Source organism: Puma concolor, chromosome D4 (genome assembly GCF_028749965.1).
Source record: "Puma concolor isolate L17-30 chromosome D4, mPumCon1.1.hap2, whole genome shotgun sequence".
In the NCBI taxonomy this organism is placed as follows: Eukaryota; Metazoa; Chordata; class Mammalia; order Carnivora; family Felidae; genus Puma; species Puma concolor.
Genome location: NC_141679.1, coordinates 10,437,484 through 10,454,732, shown reverse-complemented (window position 1 = coordinate 10,454,732; position 17,249 = coordinate 10,437,484). Strand labels below are relative to the sequence as shown.

Sequence of the window (17,249 nt, the reverse complement as noted above, 5' to 3'; positions counted from 1 at the left end):
CGGAACGCTAGGGCCAGAGTTGGGGGGCGGTGGGCGTGGCTGCATTCCCTTTCGCCTTCTCCCGCCCAGGCAGTCCCGGGAACGTTCTGAAAAGTATCTAAAAGTTGGGCGCCGCGCGCGCGCGCGCCAAAAAAAAAAAAAAAAAAAAAAGAAAGAAAAAAAAGGCACAACCTCCTCCCTCCCCACTCCCGCCAGTCTGAGCGTTGTGTGGCTCGACCTCGCCACTCCGGCTGCACCTCCGGCTGCGGCGCGCACGCTTTCTGCGCCTTCCGCTCCCGAGCCTCGCCGTCGGCTGGGCTCTTTCCTTGCAGCCGGCTCCAGACCAGAGAGGAGTCCAGAGGGTCCTAGCACTTCTCTTTGGGGCACCATGCCCAACGACGAAGCATTCAGCAAGCCTTCGGCACCGTCGGAGGCCGGGGCACCCCCGCAGGGCAAGACGGGGGGCTTCGGCAAAGCGGCAGGACCGCAGCTAACTAGCAACGGTGGTGCGGGAGCCGGGGGCAGCGGCGGCGGCGGCGGAGGCGGCGGCTCGGGCTCGGGCTCCGGCTCCGGGTCGTCGGGCATGGGCTCCGGGGGCAAGAAGTCCCCGCGGCTGCCCAAGTGCGCGCGATGCAGGAACCACGGCTACGCGTCGCCGCTCAAGGGCCACAAGCGCTTCTGCATGTGGCGGGACTGCCAGTGCAAGAAGTGCAACCTGATCGCCGAGAGACAGCGCGTGATGGCCGCGCAGGTGAGTGCGGGCGTCCAGGAACAGGGGGATCAGCCCCGAGCTTAAAGTCCCTCGAACGAGGCGGGCGCCACGCGGTCCAGGGGTTCTGGAGGGAGGCCGTGGGGCTCGCTGACGGCCGCGGGGCCCAGGCCTCCCAGCTACGCGACGCGCCACGCCACCCTTGGAGGACCGGGAGTCGTCTCCCATCCGGCCCCCGGAGGGGGGAGGTGCAGGCTTTGCCCGAGGCCCCGGGATCCCTGATCTCGCCCTTAAATAGAGTTGCGGGGTTCGCCCCTTTGGGGGTCCCCAGGATCTCGGCCCTTTTTCAGAGCAGAGAGTTAGTTGCTGGGTTTGCGCTGTTCGGAGTCTCGGGATCCCCGACCCCGCCCTCTAGCAGACGGTTGAGGGGTTCGCCTCTTCGGGCGTTCCCAGAAACTATCCCTAGGATGGCTGATCCTTTCCAAGCAGTACGTTTCAGGGCTCGCTCTGTCCCGGAGTCCCTGGATCCCTGACCCCGTCCTCCAGGAGAGTTGCGGGGTTCGCGCCTTCGGGGGTCCCCAGAATTCCTTGGATCTCTGATGGTTTTCTTGGAGCACAGAGGTGCAGGGTTCGCCCCTTGGGGGGTCACCAGCATCCCCAGGATCTCTGATCCCAATTTCAGAGCAGAGAGTGTTGGGAGGCCAACCCGCCCGCGGTCCCGAGGATCTCCGACCTCGCTGTTGGAGCACAGAGTTGGGGAACCCACCCCGCTCCGGAGGCCCTAGGACCCCCGCCCCCGAGCAGAGACTAGCTCTCACTTTGGGGAGGGTGCTGGAGGGCTCCCGCTCGGCAGACTGGGGGGGGGGGGCGGTTAGCACGGAGCTCACAGCGTCCGCCGCTCTTTCGTGTACCGCGCGGGTGGCGAGATCCTCCTGGAAAAGTCGCTGCGGCGCGCGTGGTCCCCGCGCACCTCCAGGCGCCCTTCCCAAGCTCGCCGCCCGCGGGTCCGCGCCACGCGCATCAGCCATTTTGAGCCGCGGAAATTTTACTAGCGTTTCAACTTTTGCCGCCTGGACCTGGCCTACTCAGGTCCAAGTTCCTTTGAGTCTGTTTTAAAGCACTCTTAAGGATATTTGAAAATCAGCTCAGGGGAGAAAATGGCAAGGGTTTAAGGGTAGATCTGTAGTTCTGTTTTTTTTTTTTTTTCTAAAGCACCCCAAGCTGGACAGTAGTTTAGCGTCTTCAACGGAAATAGTTAGCGTCCTTGGTATCTTGAAAGGATTTTTAGGGGAGAATAATATACATTCTTTCCAGCTAAAATTTGTTTCATCCTTTTAAGACAGTTTATTTAAGATTAAAAGATACCAAAGAAATGTTTACTAACGATGCGCTACTTTTGACTGGGATCGTGTAGATATCCTCCGTGGAGAAGAACTCCTATAAGCGGTTTAACAAGACTGTGCTTTTTTATATCCGTCTGAATTTTGAAAATGTGTCTCAAATTGGCTGTATGTTGCCTTCACGGGTCGCAAGTGGACACGCAGGTTATTTTCCTTCGTTTCCTTATGGATTTTTAGCTTAATCTGGAGTGGGTGAAGAGAGAACACTGATGGTGGGTTAAAATGCATCCCCGTGAGCTTACTGAGGAAGACTTAGGGGCATTGAAGTTATGTTTGTAGGTAGAAAAATATTCTGAACGTTTAGTTATTAGCTTAAATATTTAGTGTGGAGAGTATGCTTGAGAGGGGAATTGTCCTCAAAATATAATTAAAAATCTGTATTGAAATAGGGCCATTCATTTTGAATAAGCTTTCTTATTAAAAGGGGCACCAACTTGGAAAAAGCCGGTTTGCTTATGTTAAAAACAAAAACGACGCAGGGTTACTGTTATAATATGAAACTTCAGCATTTTCTGCACCAGAAAGTTTGCACTGTGCTAGATGAAATCCTTTAAAATTTCCCATAACAGCCATTCTTTTCGTTCTGAATGTGTGAAATTGAACTTAAATATGACCTTCAAGTGGTAGTGTTTTAATCAATTGCCCCACCTTTCTGGATTAAATAACATTTCTTTAAGATCTTTGAGAGGTCTTCTCTGTCCGTCTCCTGGTCGCCTTCTCTCTCCCTCCCTCTCAAAATAAATAACTTAAAAAAGTAAGTAAAATATTTGAGAGGTCTTTATAACAGTGTCCTTAGTTTATGGTGTATATAATAAACACCCTGTGCATTTTGTGCACGCGTGGGATTTGTGTAAATTGGGGTATAAGCATGCATTGACGTATTTCAGAGATCTGTGGGTATTTTTTGCTGTTGTTGCTGCTGTTTCCGTGAAATCTTTCATATTCTGTTTCTAAACTTAGTTATTAATGGAGAATCCAAGACTTAAGATTAGTCGTTTTATCTTATTTAAGGATTTTGTTTTGTAAGTTGAGGATTCTTGTTGTGAGGGAAATTATTTTCAAGTTAATCAGTTTGCTAAATGTGGACTACAGTTTTCCTAAAACAATATATAAATCGTAACCGTGTTTCTGGTTAACCATTTTGATTTCGACTTTGGGCTTGTAGTTGGGCCGCTGAGGTAGAGATATTTTACTTTCTCATTTCGCTCTTACCAATAGTCCAGTTTCAACAGAAATACTCCTCTTCTGTTACGTGTAGGAGGCAAAAGTACTTTACTTCTATTTGCTTTACACTTTTTCCCCCCGAACCTTTAACAATGTTATTTAAAAGCAGATAAATTGAAGAGGGACCGTGAGGAGTCTCTCTCCTAGGTTAGGTCCCTTACACCCTCACTTCCGGCTCCTTCTTTCCAGCCTGTCCTCTGCCTTTCTTTCCCCCTGCAGCCTCTCCCTTCCCTTCCTTTCCCCAGGGACTTCAACACGGTGTTCCAGCCCCTTCCTCCCATTTTGGCTCTGCATGCTCCTCCATTCCAGAGATCGGGGCCCTGTGGGGTTTCCTGGGCAGCCCCTGCCTTTCCCACCTACCCTGCTCCCCTGTGCTATGTTGTTCTGACCCTTCCTTCTTGCCGGTCCAGGCGTTCCTCATTCTGTCCTTCGAGGCCCTGTTCCAGTACCACTTCTGGCTGATTCTTGCACTCAAAGCCGTCTCTGTCTCCAGAGTCCTGCTGTGGGGGTGGATGTGTCCCTGTCCTGTGGTATTTGCCACATTGCGTGGTGAGTTGTGGCTGCCCATGTGCACCTCCTGCTTCTGCTTTTCAACAGTGAGTACCTTGGGATGGTGGACTCTAATCTCGCTGTATCTTGCTGGTTGCTGTTCCCAGCATGGCGGCCTTTTATGTGTGGAGAGAAGGAGTGAGTGACCTCACTCTCCTTCCTTCCTGTTCTACCCTCGCTGACTTCTCTTCAGATTGAACAACTCTGCTTGGCTGACTCTACGGGTGTCTCACCACCCCCCCCCCCCCCCCCCCCGCCCACCCATCCTCCCTGGCCAGGCTCATTTCCTGCTCCTTTACATACTCCTGGGTGTAAGGGACAGGCTGTGACCTACCATGGGCTCTAAACCACCTTCCACTTTGGCTGCACCTCCTAGGTACCGGGGTGGCTCTCTTTTGCAAGGAATGAGAGGATCTCGGGCCTCCATCCTGAAGCCCCTAAATCAGCACGCCTGGGGTGACGGGGGCCAGGTGGTTGTGGCGCAGCTGTGCTGTCCAGGTGACGGGGGTGGGGGGGGTGCAGGAGGGCTGACCTGCTGCCCTGTGCTTGCAGGTGGCTCTGAGAAGGCAGCAGGCCCAGGAGGAGGAGCTGGGGATCAGCCACCCCATCCCGCTGCCAAGCGCTGCCGAACTGCTTGTCAAGAGAGAGAGCAATGGCAACAACCCGTGCCTGATGACCGAGAGCAGCAGCCCCTCGCAGCCGGGGCCGGCCAGCACCCCCACCACTGCCGCATCAGGTAAGGGGCCCGAGGCACACGTGGTCGCCGGCCAGGACGGAAGAAGGGCCGCGGTCCACGAAAATGGTCTCGGGACTGGCCTGCGCCACGCGTCACATCCAGAACGTAAGCGGTCTCCCTCTGCGGGTCTGTCTTTGGCTGCCTCACGAAGGAGATGGCCAGGAATTCTCGAATTGGAAGTCTGGTAGCTTCGATTTCCCGTTGGCTAATAGCTAAGTCTGAATCTGGACAGAGTCGGACTCACTTGATATCAGAGGGCTGAGATCGGCCCAGAGTTCATCTCAGTCCACCCTCTGTTTTGAGGTCCTCTTGGTGGGAGGTAAAGATCCTTGTGTTCTAGAACCGTAAGTCCCATTTCTCTGGCAAGGACTGTGGTCCATTTGGGGAAAGTGTCTGCAAAGGTCCTGAGGGGTAGGAAGGTTAAGTGACCGGCTGAGTCCTCTGAGCTAGAAAGTATCTGACGTGGTCCATGTGCCTCCAGAGCTCATTGTGCTAAACTGGTCTCCAAATGACCTCAGCAATCATGACGGTCTAGAGTCGCACTGTCCAGGATGGACGCCCCTTGCCAGGTGTGGCCATTTAAATTTAACCTAAGTACAGTGAAGTAAGATGAAAACATGAGACCAAAGAAGGTATACAATGAGCGTTAGCGATCATTAGGGAAATGCAAGTCAAAACTATAGTGAAATACCACTTTGCACCCATTAGGTTGGCGGCTCTCAAAAAAAATGGAAATAAAAACAAACAAAACCCCAGAAAATAACAATATTGGCAAGGATGGGGGGAAGTTGGATCCTTTGTGCACTCTTGGTGGAAATGTAAAATGGTGTAGCTGACATAGAAAACAATATGGCGTTTCTTCCAAACATAGCAAAGAGAATGATCTGTGACTCAGCAACACCTCTTCTGGGTTTGTACCCAAAAGAACTGGAAGCAGGGTCTCGTAGAGACCCCTATACTTGTACACCCACGTTGATAATAGCATTCATAATGTGGAAGCAACCCGTGTGTCCACGGACAGGTGAGCGAGTAACAAAAATGTGGTAATGTGGTCTATACATATAGTGGAATGTTATTCACTCTTTAGGAGGAAGGGAATTCTAAACTTTTTTTTTAACCTTTTTTTAATGTTTATTTATTTTTGAGAGGGAGAGAGAGAGAGAGAGGGAGAGAGAGAGAGAGACATAGTGTGAGCAAGGGAGAGGCAGAGAGAGAGAGGGAGACCCAGAATCTGAAGCAGGCTCCAGGCTCTGAGCTGTCAGCACAGAGCCAGACGCAGGGCTTGAACCCACGAGTTGTGAGATCATGGCCTGAGCCAAAATCAGACACTTAACCCACTGAGACGCCCCAAGAGGAAGGGAATTCTGCCACACACTAAGACATGGATCATCTTGAGGATATTATGCTAAGCGAAATGAGCCGGTCACAAAAAGACAGATACCGTATGGTTCTGCTTATATACTTAGAGTATGAAAATCATAGGGACAGAAAGTGGATTGGTGGTTGCCAGGGGCTGGGGGGAGAAGGGAATGGCGAGTTAGTGTTCTGTGGGTGTAGCGCTGCACTTTACAAGATGCAAAGAGTTCTGGAGACAGATGGTGGCAATGGTGGCAACATTACAGAGGCGTTTAATGTCACTGAAGCGTGCATTTAAAAGTGGTTAAGATGGGAGATTTTACGTTACGTGCATTTTACCATTATAAAAAAAAATGTGTTTAAAAACTTAAAACCTTTAGCTCCTCAGTTGCACTACCACATTCCAAGTGCTCAGAAGGCACTTAGAGCTCAGGTTCTAATTATTTAAATTATCAGAAAGTGTACATTTCCATTTTTCACAGAGTTCCTTTGAATGGCACTGGCCTAGAGTGCAGGAGTTCTAGAATCCACCAAGATCTGTGAAATCCTGTTGACAAATATTTCTACTGTTGACCCTTAACAGCACGGGGGTCAGGAGTACCAACACCCTGCACAGTCAAAAATGCATGTATGACCTTTGGCTTTCCAACAACTTAACTGCTAATAGGCTACTGTTGAGTAGAAGCCTTACCAATGATATAAAACAGTCAATGATATAAAACAGATATTTTGTATGTTATGTGTATTATATATTTTTAAAAAATTTTTTTTTCAACTTTTATTTATTTCTGGGACAGAGAGAGACAGAGCATGAACGGGGGAGGGGCAGAGAGAGAGGGAGACATAGAATCGGAAACAGGCTCCAGGCTCTGAGCCATCAGCCCAGAGCCTGACGCGGGGTTCGAACCCACGGACCGCGAGATCGTTACCTGGCTGAAGTGTCGGACGCTTAACCCACTGCGCCACCCAGGTGCCCCAATATATAATATATTTTTATAATGAAGTAAGCTAGAGAGAAGAAATGTTACGAAGAATGTCATAAGGGGGAGAAAATACGTTAAAAGAACTGCTGTATTTATTTTAAAAAATTCACGTGTCAGTGGACCTTTGCAGTTCAAATCTGTGTTGTGCGGTAGTCCACTGTATTACATGCTAAAAATTCATGCCGAAGGGCGTCTGGGTGGCTCAGTCAGTTGAGCAACCAACTGTTGATTTCGGCTCAGGTCATGATCCCAGGGTTGTGGGATCGAGCCCTGCACCCAGCTCCATACTGAGCTTGGAACCTGCTTAAGATTCTGTCTCATTCTCCCTCTGCCCCTCTCCCCAACTCATGTTCTCTCTCTAAAATAAAATAAAAATAAAATAAATAAAAACATATGCTGAGATTCATAGAAGATCTTTAGAGTCCACTAAGGCTCCCTGAAATACAGCCTTGCAGTGTGATTCCTCTTCACTAAGCTTTTCTTGAGTTACTCGGTTTGTTCAGCGGGGCTGAAGTTATTCAGCTGCCTTGCCACTTATTCGCTGTGCAACTTCAAACAAGTCACTTAAGCTCTCTGGGCCTTTGGTTTCCTCATATCAAAAATGGGGGAGGAGGTCTTTGAGGGTTTTGAAACCTGAGTCCTGACCATTATAAAGAAGGTAAAGGTAAGTGGGCACCGAAGAAAGCCAGTGAGAGATGGAACCCTTGTCTCTGTGCAGCAGGTAGGTGTACCTCTCACTGTGAGTATTGCTGCGGCTCTAGGTTCTGTAGTTTACAAGGAGAACCATGTTTTTTTCCTTTGGCTTGGTTTCTCATAATGTATGCTTACAAAGGGTTTCCAGACTTCCCTTTTGTTAGGAAGGACTGAATGCATTTATCAGCAGTGGGATCTTTACACTTTGAGATTATATGCTGTGTTTAAGGTTGATTACCAAATAATACCGGGTCAAGGGCTGGTCTGGTGGATTTCGCTGGAGGGCTGAAATGGGAAAGGGGTGTGTCAGGAATAAAGAGGGGAGTAACTCATTTGATTTTCACAAACATCTTCTGAGGTAGGCACTATTCCCCGTTACAGCTAGGGAAACCAGTGGTAAGGGAGCTGCCCCAGAATAAAGCTGAGTTGAACTTGGATTCTGTCCAGGGCTGTAAGGCCTCAAAGCCCATGGATTTTCCATTTTACCTGCCTGTGAAGAGAGGCTGGGGGAACAGTTGCCATGTTTCCTTGTCAAAAGGACCAATCACAATTCGAGGCTGTGGTTTAATCTTCAGAAGGGATTTAGGGCTACCCGAGAAATTAAGAACAACTTAATTCGGGACAGAAGTCCCTGCCATTCACTGTTGTTCTAGAAGGCTGTGGCCACCGATCTTCATGGGGAGGAACAGAGGGAGAGGCCCGTGATGGGTAGATGTCCAAGCAGGGCAGTTTACAGGGCACCACAGGTAAGCCTGGCTTAGCCAGCTGTCCTGCACTCCACCTTGTGGAAGGGATGTCAGAGTTGGATTGTATACCCAAGAGAGGAGCTTTAGAGAAGGATCTCAGGGTTGACGGAGTTCAGCGTGACAAAGATGTTCTCGAAGAGTATTTCAGAGTAGCAGCAGGGAAAGTCACAAATAGAAGCAGCAGGGGAGCAAGCTAGAAGGTTCAGGGTCAGGGAGGATGTGACCAGATTCTGTTTTTTTGCCTATGGAGCTGGTAGACCTTGGAGTCATTTTGGAGTCTTGGACTCAACACTCAGCAGGAGGGAATGAGGAAGCCAGAAGTGTGCTGTGCTCGTGTGCTTGGGAGGCATCGCTCTGGAGGCCCTCTGCCTGTGGGCTCTCCCCTCGCCAGCCCACCTCCATGGGGCAGGAGCCCCAGGTACATGGTCTCACTCCCAGAGCAGGGGGAGGGGCAGACAGAGAGAGAGAGAGAGAGAGAGAGAGAATCCCAAGCAGGCTCCATGCTGTCAGCTCAGAGCCGAGTGCAGGGCTCAGTCTCAGGAACCTTGAGATCACAACCCAAGCCAAAATCAAGAGTCGGACGCTTAACCGACTGAGCCACCCAGGCACCCCAAGGCTTGCACCAAGGCTCTTGAGTGGAGATTGATAATTTCTGGACTGAGCTAGGATATGAGCAAGAGAAAGACAGAAAAGCCACTAGAGATAAACTACATAAATATATAGAGGGAGGAAAAGAGAGGAAGGGAGGTGGGGAAGAGAGAACCAAGAGAGAGAGAGACAGACAAACAGACTGAAGAGTGTCCTTCAAGGTTTGTGAAGCACGTGGGGCCCAATTTAAGATAGTTTGCTGCTAACACGTAAGTAGAGCTTATATTAAACTTCCAGAGATTGGGATTTATTTGAAATAACAGTTAACTTCATGCAGTAAAAGGGAAACAGTACAAAAGCATATTCATTGAAATGGGTTGTACTTCCAATCCCAGCCCGCAAATCCCTTCTGTTTGGCATTCCAGGATTACCGGCTGGACATATAGGCTTATGTGTCTGTCTTTCACTTTTGTAGATCTATTATTCATGTATTTAACTTAATGAGAGTGTATTGTTCCTACTTGGAGTTAGTTTAGTTTTTTTTTTTTTTCTTAAAACATCTTGAAATTTTTTTTAACGCTTGTTTTTGAGAGCGAGCGCATGCGAGTGAGCGTGGGGGGGGGGGCAGAGAGAGAGGAAGACAGAGGATCTGAAGCAGGCTCCAGCCTCTGTACCAACAGCAGACAGCCTGAGAAGGGGCTGGAACTCATGAACCGTGAGATCATGACCTGAGCTAGTCAGAAGCTCAACCGACTGAGCCACCCAGGTGCCCCACAGCTTGGAATTTTTTACTGGGTTAGCCCTCCATCATATAAATGTGAAAGGCTAGAACTGTATTTAGTGAGGGGTGAAAGCTGCCAATGTGGTCAGGGAATAGTTGCCCTACTCACACGGAGGCAAGCTGTTCCCTTTCTCCCTCTAATATCTAATGTTTAGTGTCTACAAGGGCAGTAGCCTAGTGAAATTCAGTAGATTTTCATGTCCTTTAAGTTTCTTAGTTATCTCCTTTTGGCTCCCAAAAGTGCCAAAGTGAGAGTGGAAAGCACCCAAGAATTATTGCCCACATTATTGGCTGCATTCTAAGGATGCTGTGAAGGAAATTGGGTTCATCACCAAGTTGTTGTTTTCACTTATTGGAGAGCAGACTCCCTCTGAATAGGATCCCGTATCTTAGAGGGAAGTCTCTCCACTCCTTAACCAGAGACTGCCTACCATCTACCAAAGATTCCTAGAATAATGGGGTGGAAACGATTTCTTACTATTATTTTCATCTATGACTGTGGGTATTACCGTGGAAGAAACAGCCTTTTGAAGCACTGCCCTATTCATTGTTGTTTCTTTTTAATTAAATTTTTTTTTTTCAACGTTTGTATTTATTTTGGGGACAGAGAGAGACAGAGCATGAACGGGGGAGGGGCAGAGAGAGAGGGAGACACAGAATCGGAAACAGGCTCCAGGCTCTGAGCCATCAGCCCAGAGCCCGACGCGGGGCTCGAACTCACGGACCGCGAGATCGTGACCTGGCTGAAGTCGGACGCTTAACCGACTGCGCCACCCAGGCGCCCCAATTGTTGTTTCTTACGCTAGCAGGATCATTTTCAGTGCAATGGCAAAGAAAAAAAAAGCATTTTTTATTGTAAATAACAGTGAGTTAACCACAACTATTCAACATTATCTCTGCGGTTTTCCATTTTTAATTTTAGCGTAAAATATGTCTTAGAATTTTTTCTTTTAACTTTTATTCATTTTTGAGAGAGACAGCGTGTGAGCAGGGGAGGGGCAGAGACAGAGGGAGACACAGAATTCGAAGCAGGCTCCAAGCTCTGAGCTGTCAGCACAGAGCCCGATGCGGGGCTGGAACTCACAAATCGCGAGATCATGACCTGAGTCAAAGTCTGACACTTAACCGACTGAGCCACCCAGGCGCCCCTAGCATAAAATACATCTTAATTTTCAAAATTACCAGTTGACTTTAAAAAGTCTCACATAGGCGTTCTTCCTCTTTAAAATTTGCATTCCTCTTTGTTTTAGTTTTCATTTTATTTTTTTAATGTTTTTTATTTTTGAGAGAGACAGAGTGTGAATGGGGGAGGGGCAGAGAGAGAGAGGGAGACACAGAATCCGAAGCAGGCTCCAGGCTCAGAGCTGTCAGCGCAGAACCTGACCTGGGGCCTGAACCCATGGACCATGAGATCACGACCTGAGCCGAAGTCGGATGCTTAACCAACTGGGCCACCCAGGTGCCCCTGTTTTATATGCCGCTTGTCCTTCAACTCCTGCACAACCAGTCGGAGGCTGTTTCTCGCATGGCTCGCGCTGAGGTCTGCATGGTTCTTGGCCTTTCCTTTTCTGGGCACAGCTGTCAGATGAAGGGTTGCATTGTAGCTCATCAGGCGCATGTGTGTCCTTTGTAAGTAGGGACCTGAATGTTATCGCCCTTGGGGCCCTCCCTTCTGGAGCACCGGGCACTTCCACACACATTCACAGTCACACTCCCTCGCATCAGACTACCTCCTACCGTCTCTGGCCTCCCCCCTGCTGCCGGGCCTCCTGTGGCCTGTGGCCCACTTTCACTCACCTTTCCCCTGTTGGAAGGGTCAGTCAGGTCTGTGTCTGATAATGATGCCCCCCTCCCCTGCCGCCTCCAACTTCGCTGCTCTTCCTTCACAGTAATTTCTCACTAGAGCGTACACAGGGAGCAAGCACATGCTGGTAGGGGAACACATTTCATTGTGTGTCTTCTCCGTGCTTTACAAATGGGAAATGTGGCAGTTTGAAAATGGAATCGTGTGTTCATGCAGCTCTTACCAGTAAGAACTGTGGCCGATGAATTAACAACAGAAGATACTGAGTTTAGATTTTTTTTTTTTTTAATAAACCTTATTCTTTTTTTTTTTTTTTAATTTTTTTTCAACGTTTATTTATTTTTGGGACAGAGAGAGACAGAGCATGAGCGGGGGAGGGACAGAGAGAGAGGGAGACACAGAATCGGAAACAGGTTCCAGGCTCTGAGCCATCAGCCCAGAGCCCGACGCGGGGCTCGAACTCACGGACCGCGAGATCGTGACCTGGCTGAAGTCGGACGCTTAACCGACTGCGCCACCCAGGCGCCCCTTAAATAAACCTTATTCTTTTTTTTTTTTTAATTTTTTTTTTTCAACGTTTATTTATTTTTGGGACAGAGAGAGACAGAGCATGAACGGGGGAGGGGCAGAGAGAGAGGGAGACACAGAAACGGAAACAGGCTCCAGGCTCTGAGCCATCAGCCCAGAGCCTGACGCGGGGCTCGAACTCACGGACCGCGAGATCGTGACCTGGCTGAAGTCGGACGCTTAACCGACTGCGCCACCCAGGCGCCCCAATAAACCTTATTCTTTAGAGCAGTTACAAGTTCACGTCGTAGCGAAGAGGAAGGCACAGGGATTTCCTGTGTGCCCCTGTCCCCACACATGCACAGCCTCCCCTGCCATCAACGTCCCCCACCAGAGCAGGACACTTGGTACAGTTGAACCTGTGTGGACATATCGTTACCCCTGAACTTTGTAGTTTACATGAGGATCCAGGCTTCGTGTTGTGTGTTCTATGGGTTTGGACAAATTTAATGACCGTCTGTACCCACCATTGTAGTGTCACACAGAATTGTTTCAGTGACCTGAAAACCCTGTGTGGAGTTATTTAAATTTAAAATCACATTCCAGGGGTACCTGGGTGGCTCAGTCGGTTAAGTATCTGACTTCGGCTCCGGTCATGACCTTCTGGTTTGTGAGTTCGAGCCCTGAGTCGGGCTCTGTGCTGACAGCTCAGAGCCTGGAGCCTGCTTCAGATTCTGTGTCTCCCTGTCTCTCTGTCCCTTTCCCGCTTGTGATTTCTCTCTGTCTCTTTCTTTCTCTCTCTCTGTCTCAAAAATAAATAAACATTTAAAAAATAACATTTCAATTAAAAATTTTTTAATGTTTATTTTTGAGAGAGAGAGAGAGACAGTGCAAGCTGGGGAGGGGCAGACAGAGGGAGACACAGAATCTGAAGCAGGCTCAAGCTCTGAGCTGTTAGCACAGGGCCCAATGTGGGGCTCGAACTCACGAACCATGAGATGACAACCTGAGCCAAAGTCAAACGTTTAACCGACTGAGCCACCCAGGCGCCCTCATTTCAGTTGTTATCTTTGCAGTTTTCCATTATTGTACAGAAGGAAGCACTTCATTTAAATGAATACCCAAAGCATTTCATATAAACTGCTTTGAAGATTCACTTTTAAGGAATTCTGGCCACTTATATGAGATGAGCTCCATCGATTCTGGACGGAGTTCTCAATTTCTATTAGAATAGAAAATGTAGATACTTGTTTTTAAAAAGACTTTTGATAAAAGTATTCCTCAATTTTACTTTCACAGTCAGGGAAATTTCTAGAATGTTGTACAAAACAAAAACTCCTTCACCGAAGCTACAGTTGGAGGCTTGAATACAAAAAAGAAACACTGAAGAGTCATGGTGCCGATCATCAAGTATCCGTCATTTTAGATCGGCTCTCACTCGATTTTATTTCTTCCGAGGGAAGTCTTTGCTTGCGTGGTAGACGTGGCAATTAATCGGGCTGATAGAAATTCTCTGTAGATAGTATTTCCGGAGAGCAGTGGCAGTCAACAAGGTACACAGGAGGTAGCCTTCTGGTCTCCCTGTGGCTAAAGAGAAAAGTTAGAAAACATCTAGAGCCACAAAAAAGATAAATGCTAGGTTTCAAGCACAAATTAGTTGTGTAACAGCATTTGCAAAAGACATGAAAACGTTTTGATAGGTTTACATCTTTATCTCCTTTGTGAAAATGTGATCTTCTGGGCAGGGACTGTATTTTGTTTATCCCTGTGTCCACGTGCACAGTGCAGTACCTGGTTTTACAGTAAGCGGTCATAAACCATTGTTGAGTGAGTGAATGGTGATAGTTAACATTGGAAGTTGTGTTTTAAACACTAGACTAGTTGTTGGTGGCGGGGGGCGGGGGGGCAGGTGCCTGGGTGGCATGGTTGGCTAAGTGTCTGTTTCTTGGTTTCGGCTCAGGTCATGATGTCAGGGTTTGTGGGATCAAGCCTCACTTTAGGCTCTGTGCTGACAGCGTGGTGCCTGCTTGAGATTCTCTCTCTTCCTCTCTCTCTCTCTCTCTCTCTCTGCCCTCCCCTGCCATAAAAATAAAAAAATAAAAAGTAAAAAGGTTAAAGCACTAGACTAGTGGCCATGCACCCATCTGCAGATGTCAGGGAGTAAAATCATTGATCAATGTGCATTTTTGTTTTGTGATATTCTTAAAATGTATCTGGAGTTTTGAAATGCTAAAATGCCAAACATAATTTAACAACTCAGAGGTGTAATTCATGTACTGTATAATTCCTGTATTTAAAATGCACAACTCATTGTTTTTTGGTGAATTCACAGAGTTGTGCAACCATCACCAGACTTTAATTGTGGAACATTTTTGCCTCCTCCTAAAATGAAACTCTGTCCATTAGCAGTCACTACCCTCCTCCCAATCCCATACCAGCCCTAGGTAACCACTAATATGTTTTCTGTCCACACAGATTTACCTACTCTGGACATTTTGTGTTTTTGGACACTTCCTGTAAATGAAATCATATATGTGGCCTTTCGTGTCTGGCTTCTTTCACTTATCCTGATGTTAGCAAAGTTTATCCATGTTGTAGCATGCATTAATTACTAATTTTTAAATTAAAGTTTATTTATTTATTTTGAGAGAGAGAGAGAGAGAGTGCGCAAGCAGGGGAGGGCAGGCAGAGAGAGAGAATCCCAAGCAAGCTCCGTGCCCAGCACGGAGCCTGATGTGGGGCTCGATCTCACAACTGTGAGATCATGACCTGAGCCGAAATTAAGAGTTGGAGGCTCAACTGACTGACCACCCAGGTGCCCCTTCATTTTTTAAATTAATATTCCATTATATGCATATATCCTATTTTTTTCATCAACTGATAGACATTTGGGTTGCTTACACTTTTTGGCTCTTAGGAGTAATTTTTCTGTAACATTTTTGTACCAGTTTTTGTATGAACGTGCGTTTCATTTTCTTAGGTATGTACCAAGTAGTCCCAATTGCTGAATCATATGGTAACACTATGTTTTTTAACCTTTTTAAGAACTTTTGAGAATGTTTTCCAAAGAGGCTGCATTGTTTTACATTCCCACAAGGACAGTATGAGGGTTCCAGAAAATTCAAACTTAAGTTTTTTTTACTGCTTATTATTATTTTTTTAAGTTTATTTATTTTGAGGGAGAGAGAGAGAGGAATGCAAGTGGGGAAGGGGTGGAGAGAGAGGATCCCTAGCAAGCTCTGCACCGTCAGCACAGAGCCTGACCTGGGACTCGAACTCATGAACCATGAGATCGTGACCTGAGTTGAAATCAAGAGTCAGATGCCTAACTGACTGAACCACCCAGGTAGGTGTCTCCAAACTTAAGTTTTTAAAATTTTTTTAATGTTTATTTTTGAGAGAGAGAGAGAGAGAGAGAGAGAGAGAGAGAGCGCGCAGAGAGAGAGGGAGACACAGAATCTAAAGCAGGCTCCGGGCTCAGAGCTGTCAGCACAGAGCCTCACGTTGAGCTTGAACCCATGAATCCTGAGATCATGACCTGAGCTGAAGTCGGACACTTAACTGACTGAGCTACCCAGGTGCCCCAAGTTTTTTAAAATTAAAAGGTAAGATACCTTCATCCTGGTAAACATTACAGATACAAAACCCAGTGAGAGTCTCCTTGATGACCAGAAGTTTAGATCATGGAGGATTCTCTAGGTTTGCATTTTATTTTCACTGGAAATATGTTAATATTCAGTCTCTTACAGTGTTTCCTCTTTTACCTCATTATCACATACAGTTTTTAGTGAAAGGAATGGTGTTTGAGAAGGTACACCACAGAGGACCTGGTGATGGGCTTTCTTTGCCGTATTTTGGCTAACGTCACTCTTCAGACCTTGGGGGACAAGCATTTCCTCAGAACAATGGAGAAAGAATTCTGTTGCCTTAGAAACTTGGCAAGAATAATTTTTATCCTTGGGTTTCTGAACATGAAAAACCACCATTGCTTTGGTGGAACCCAAAAGCGAAAAGCTGAGGGTCGGTGAATATGGACCCCTGTCCTCCATATTCCGGTGGGAAAAGGGTACGGTTCATAGACTGTCTTAGAATTTACTGCCAATAGCTGGTCACAGCAGTAGGTGTTGTCGTCGTGTGACACAGCCTTGCATTTTCTGTCATGGGAAACTCTTGCGTGTCCAGAAGCTCACCTGTGTCATCTGTTCGCTTGCCCACCCAGCACCATCCCCCGGAGTCCTTGAACCATGGATTCCTGTTAACTGCTGATTCAAGAGTCCTGTCCATTGACCACCCACTCATCACTCACTATTTTTTGCATCTTGTGGACGCCTTTCCGTACCTCCTGTTGTTTTATGTAACTGACTTTTTAAAAATTTTTATTGCGTCAAAATATACATGGCATAAAATCGACCATTTTGACTCTTGCTGGCGTGCAGTTTTGCGGCCTGCAGCAGTCAGGCTGCTGTGCCGCTGTCCCCACCATTCGTCTCCAGAATTTTTTCATCTTCCTAAACGGAAGGCCCATCCCCACCAAGCGGTAACTCCCCATTCTCTCCCTCTCATTAACTGTTTTGCTGGCACAGCTTTCTTCAAAGCTTCTCGGTCTTTGAAATCACCTGTAGACTCACATGAGATAAGATGATCCCTTTTTATCTCTGTCCGCATCCTTTCTTTCTCCTCCTCTTCTCCCAGCCCCTCAAGTTCTGCTTTATTGCGGACTTCACTCTGTTTTACACGCTGCGCTAATCCATGGCTCTGGGGTAATGAGGACTGAGGTTTCTCCAAGGACTGAGGTTTATAGAGAAAGGGGCACAGGGGAGTGTCTGCTAACACCCCCTTCAGGACACTATAAATTCTGTACCTCTGGCAGGTGATCTCAACTCCTCTGAGACTTGCAGTGTTCCGTGCGGTGCTGTGAAGCAAGGGGAGAAGGGTAGGGATGCCTGTGGGACCCGTGGCTCCGGCCACCGTCCCGTGGGTTCTTGACTTGTCAGGGTCCCTTTTGTCGTTGTCACAGGCAACTCTGTAGTGCAGATCTGTGTTTCTGTTCCAGCCTCTGTCTCTTAGTTTTCAACTTACAAAAAATTCAATGTGACAGCCGTTTCGACTCCCCTAAGAAAATTCACATAAATATTGGTCCCCGTTGCTGAAGCAAATTACAGTTCAAACCCAGTTTACTGTAGTCTCCTGATGT

The 17,249-nt window shown here is 47.6% G+C and overlaps 1 protein-coding gene across 2 annotated transcripts in view; it reads left to right on the top strand.

The window, feature by feature from the left end:
- Positions 1 to 212: 212 nt before the first annotated feature.
- Positions 213 to 17,249, top strand: part of DMRT1 (doublesex and mab-3 related transcription factor 1) — a 113,524-nt gene continuing 96,487 nt past the window's right edge. For both annotated transcript variants that reach the window (XM_086684949.1, XM_086684948.1), the window contains exons 1-2: positions 213 to 730; positions 4,414 to 4,597. In XM_086684949.1, coding sequence (XP_086541075.1) covers positions 368 to 730; positions 4,414 to 4,597 — 547 coding nt within the window. In that variant the 5' untranslated portion in view covers positions 213 to 367. The remainder of the gene's footprint in view (positions 731 to 4,413; positions 4,598 to 17,249) is intronic.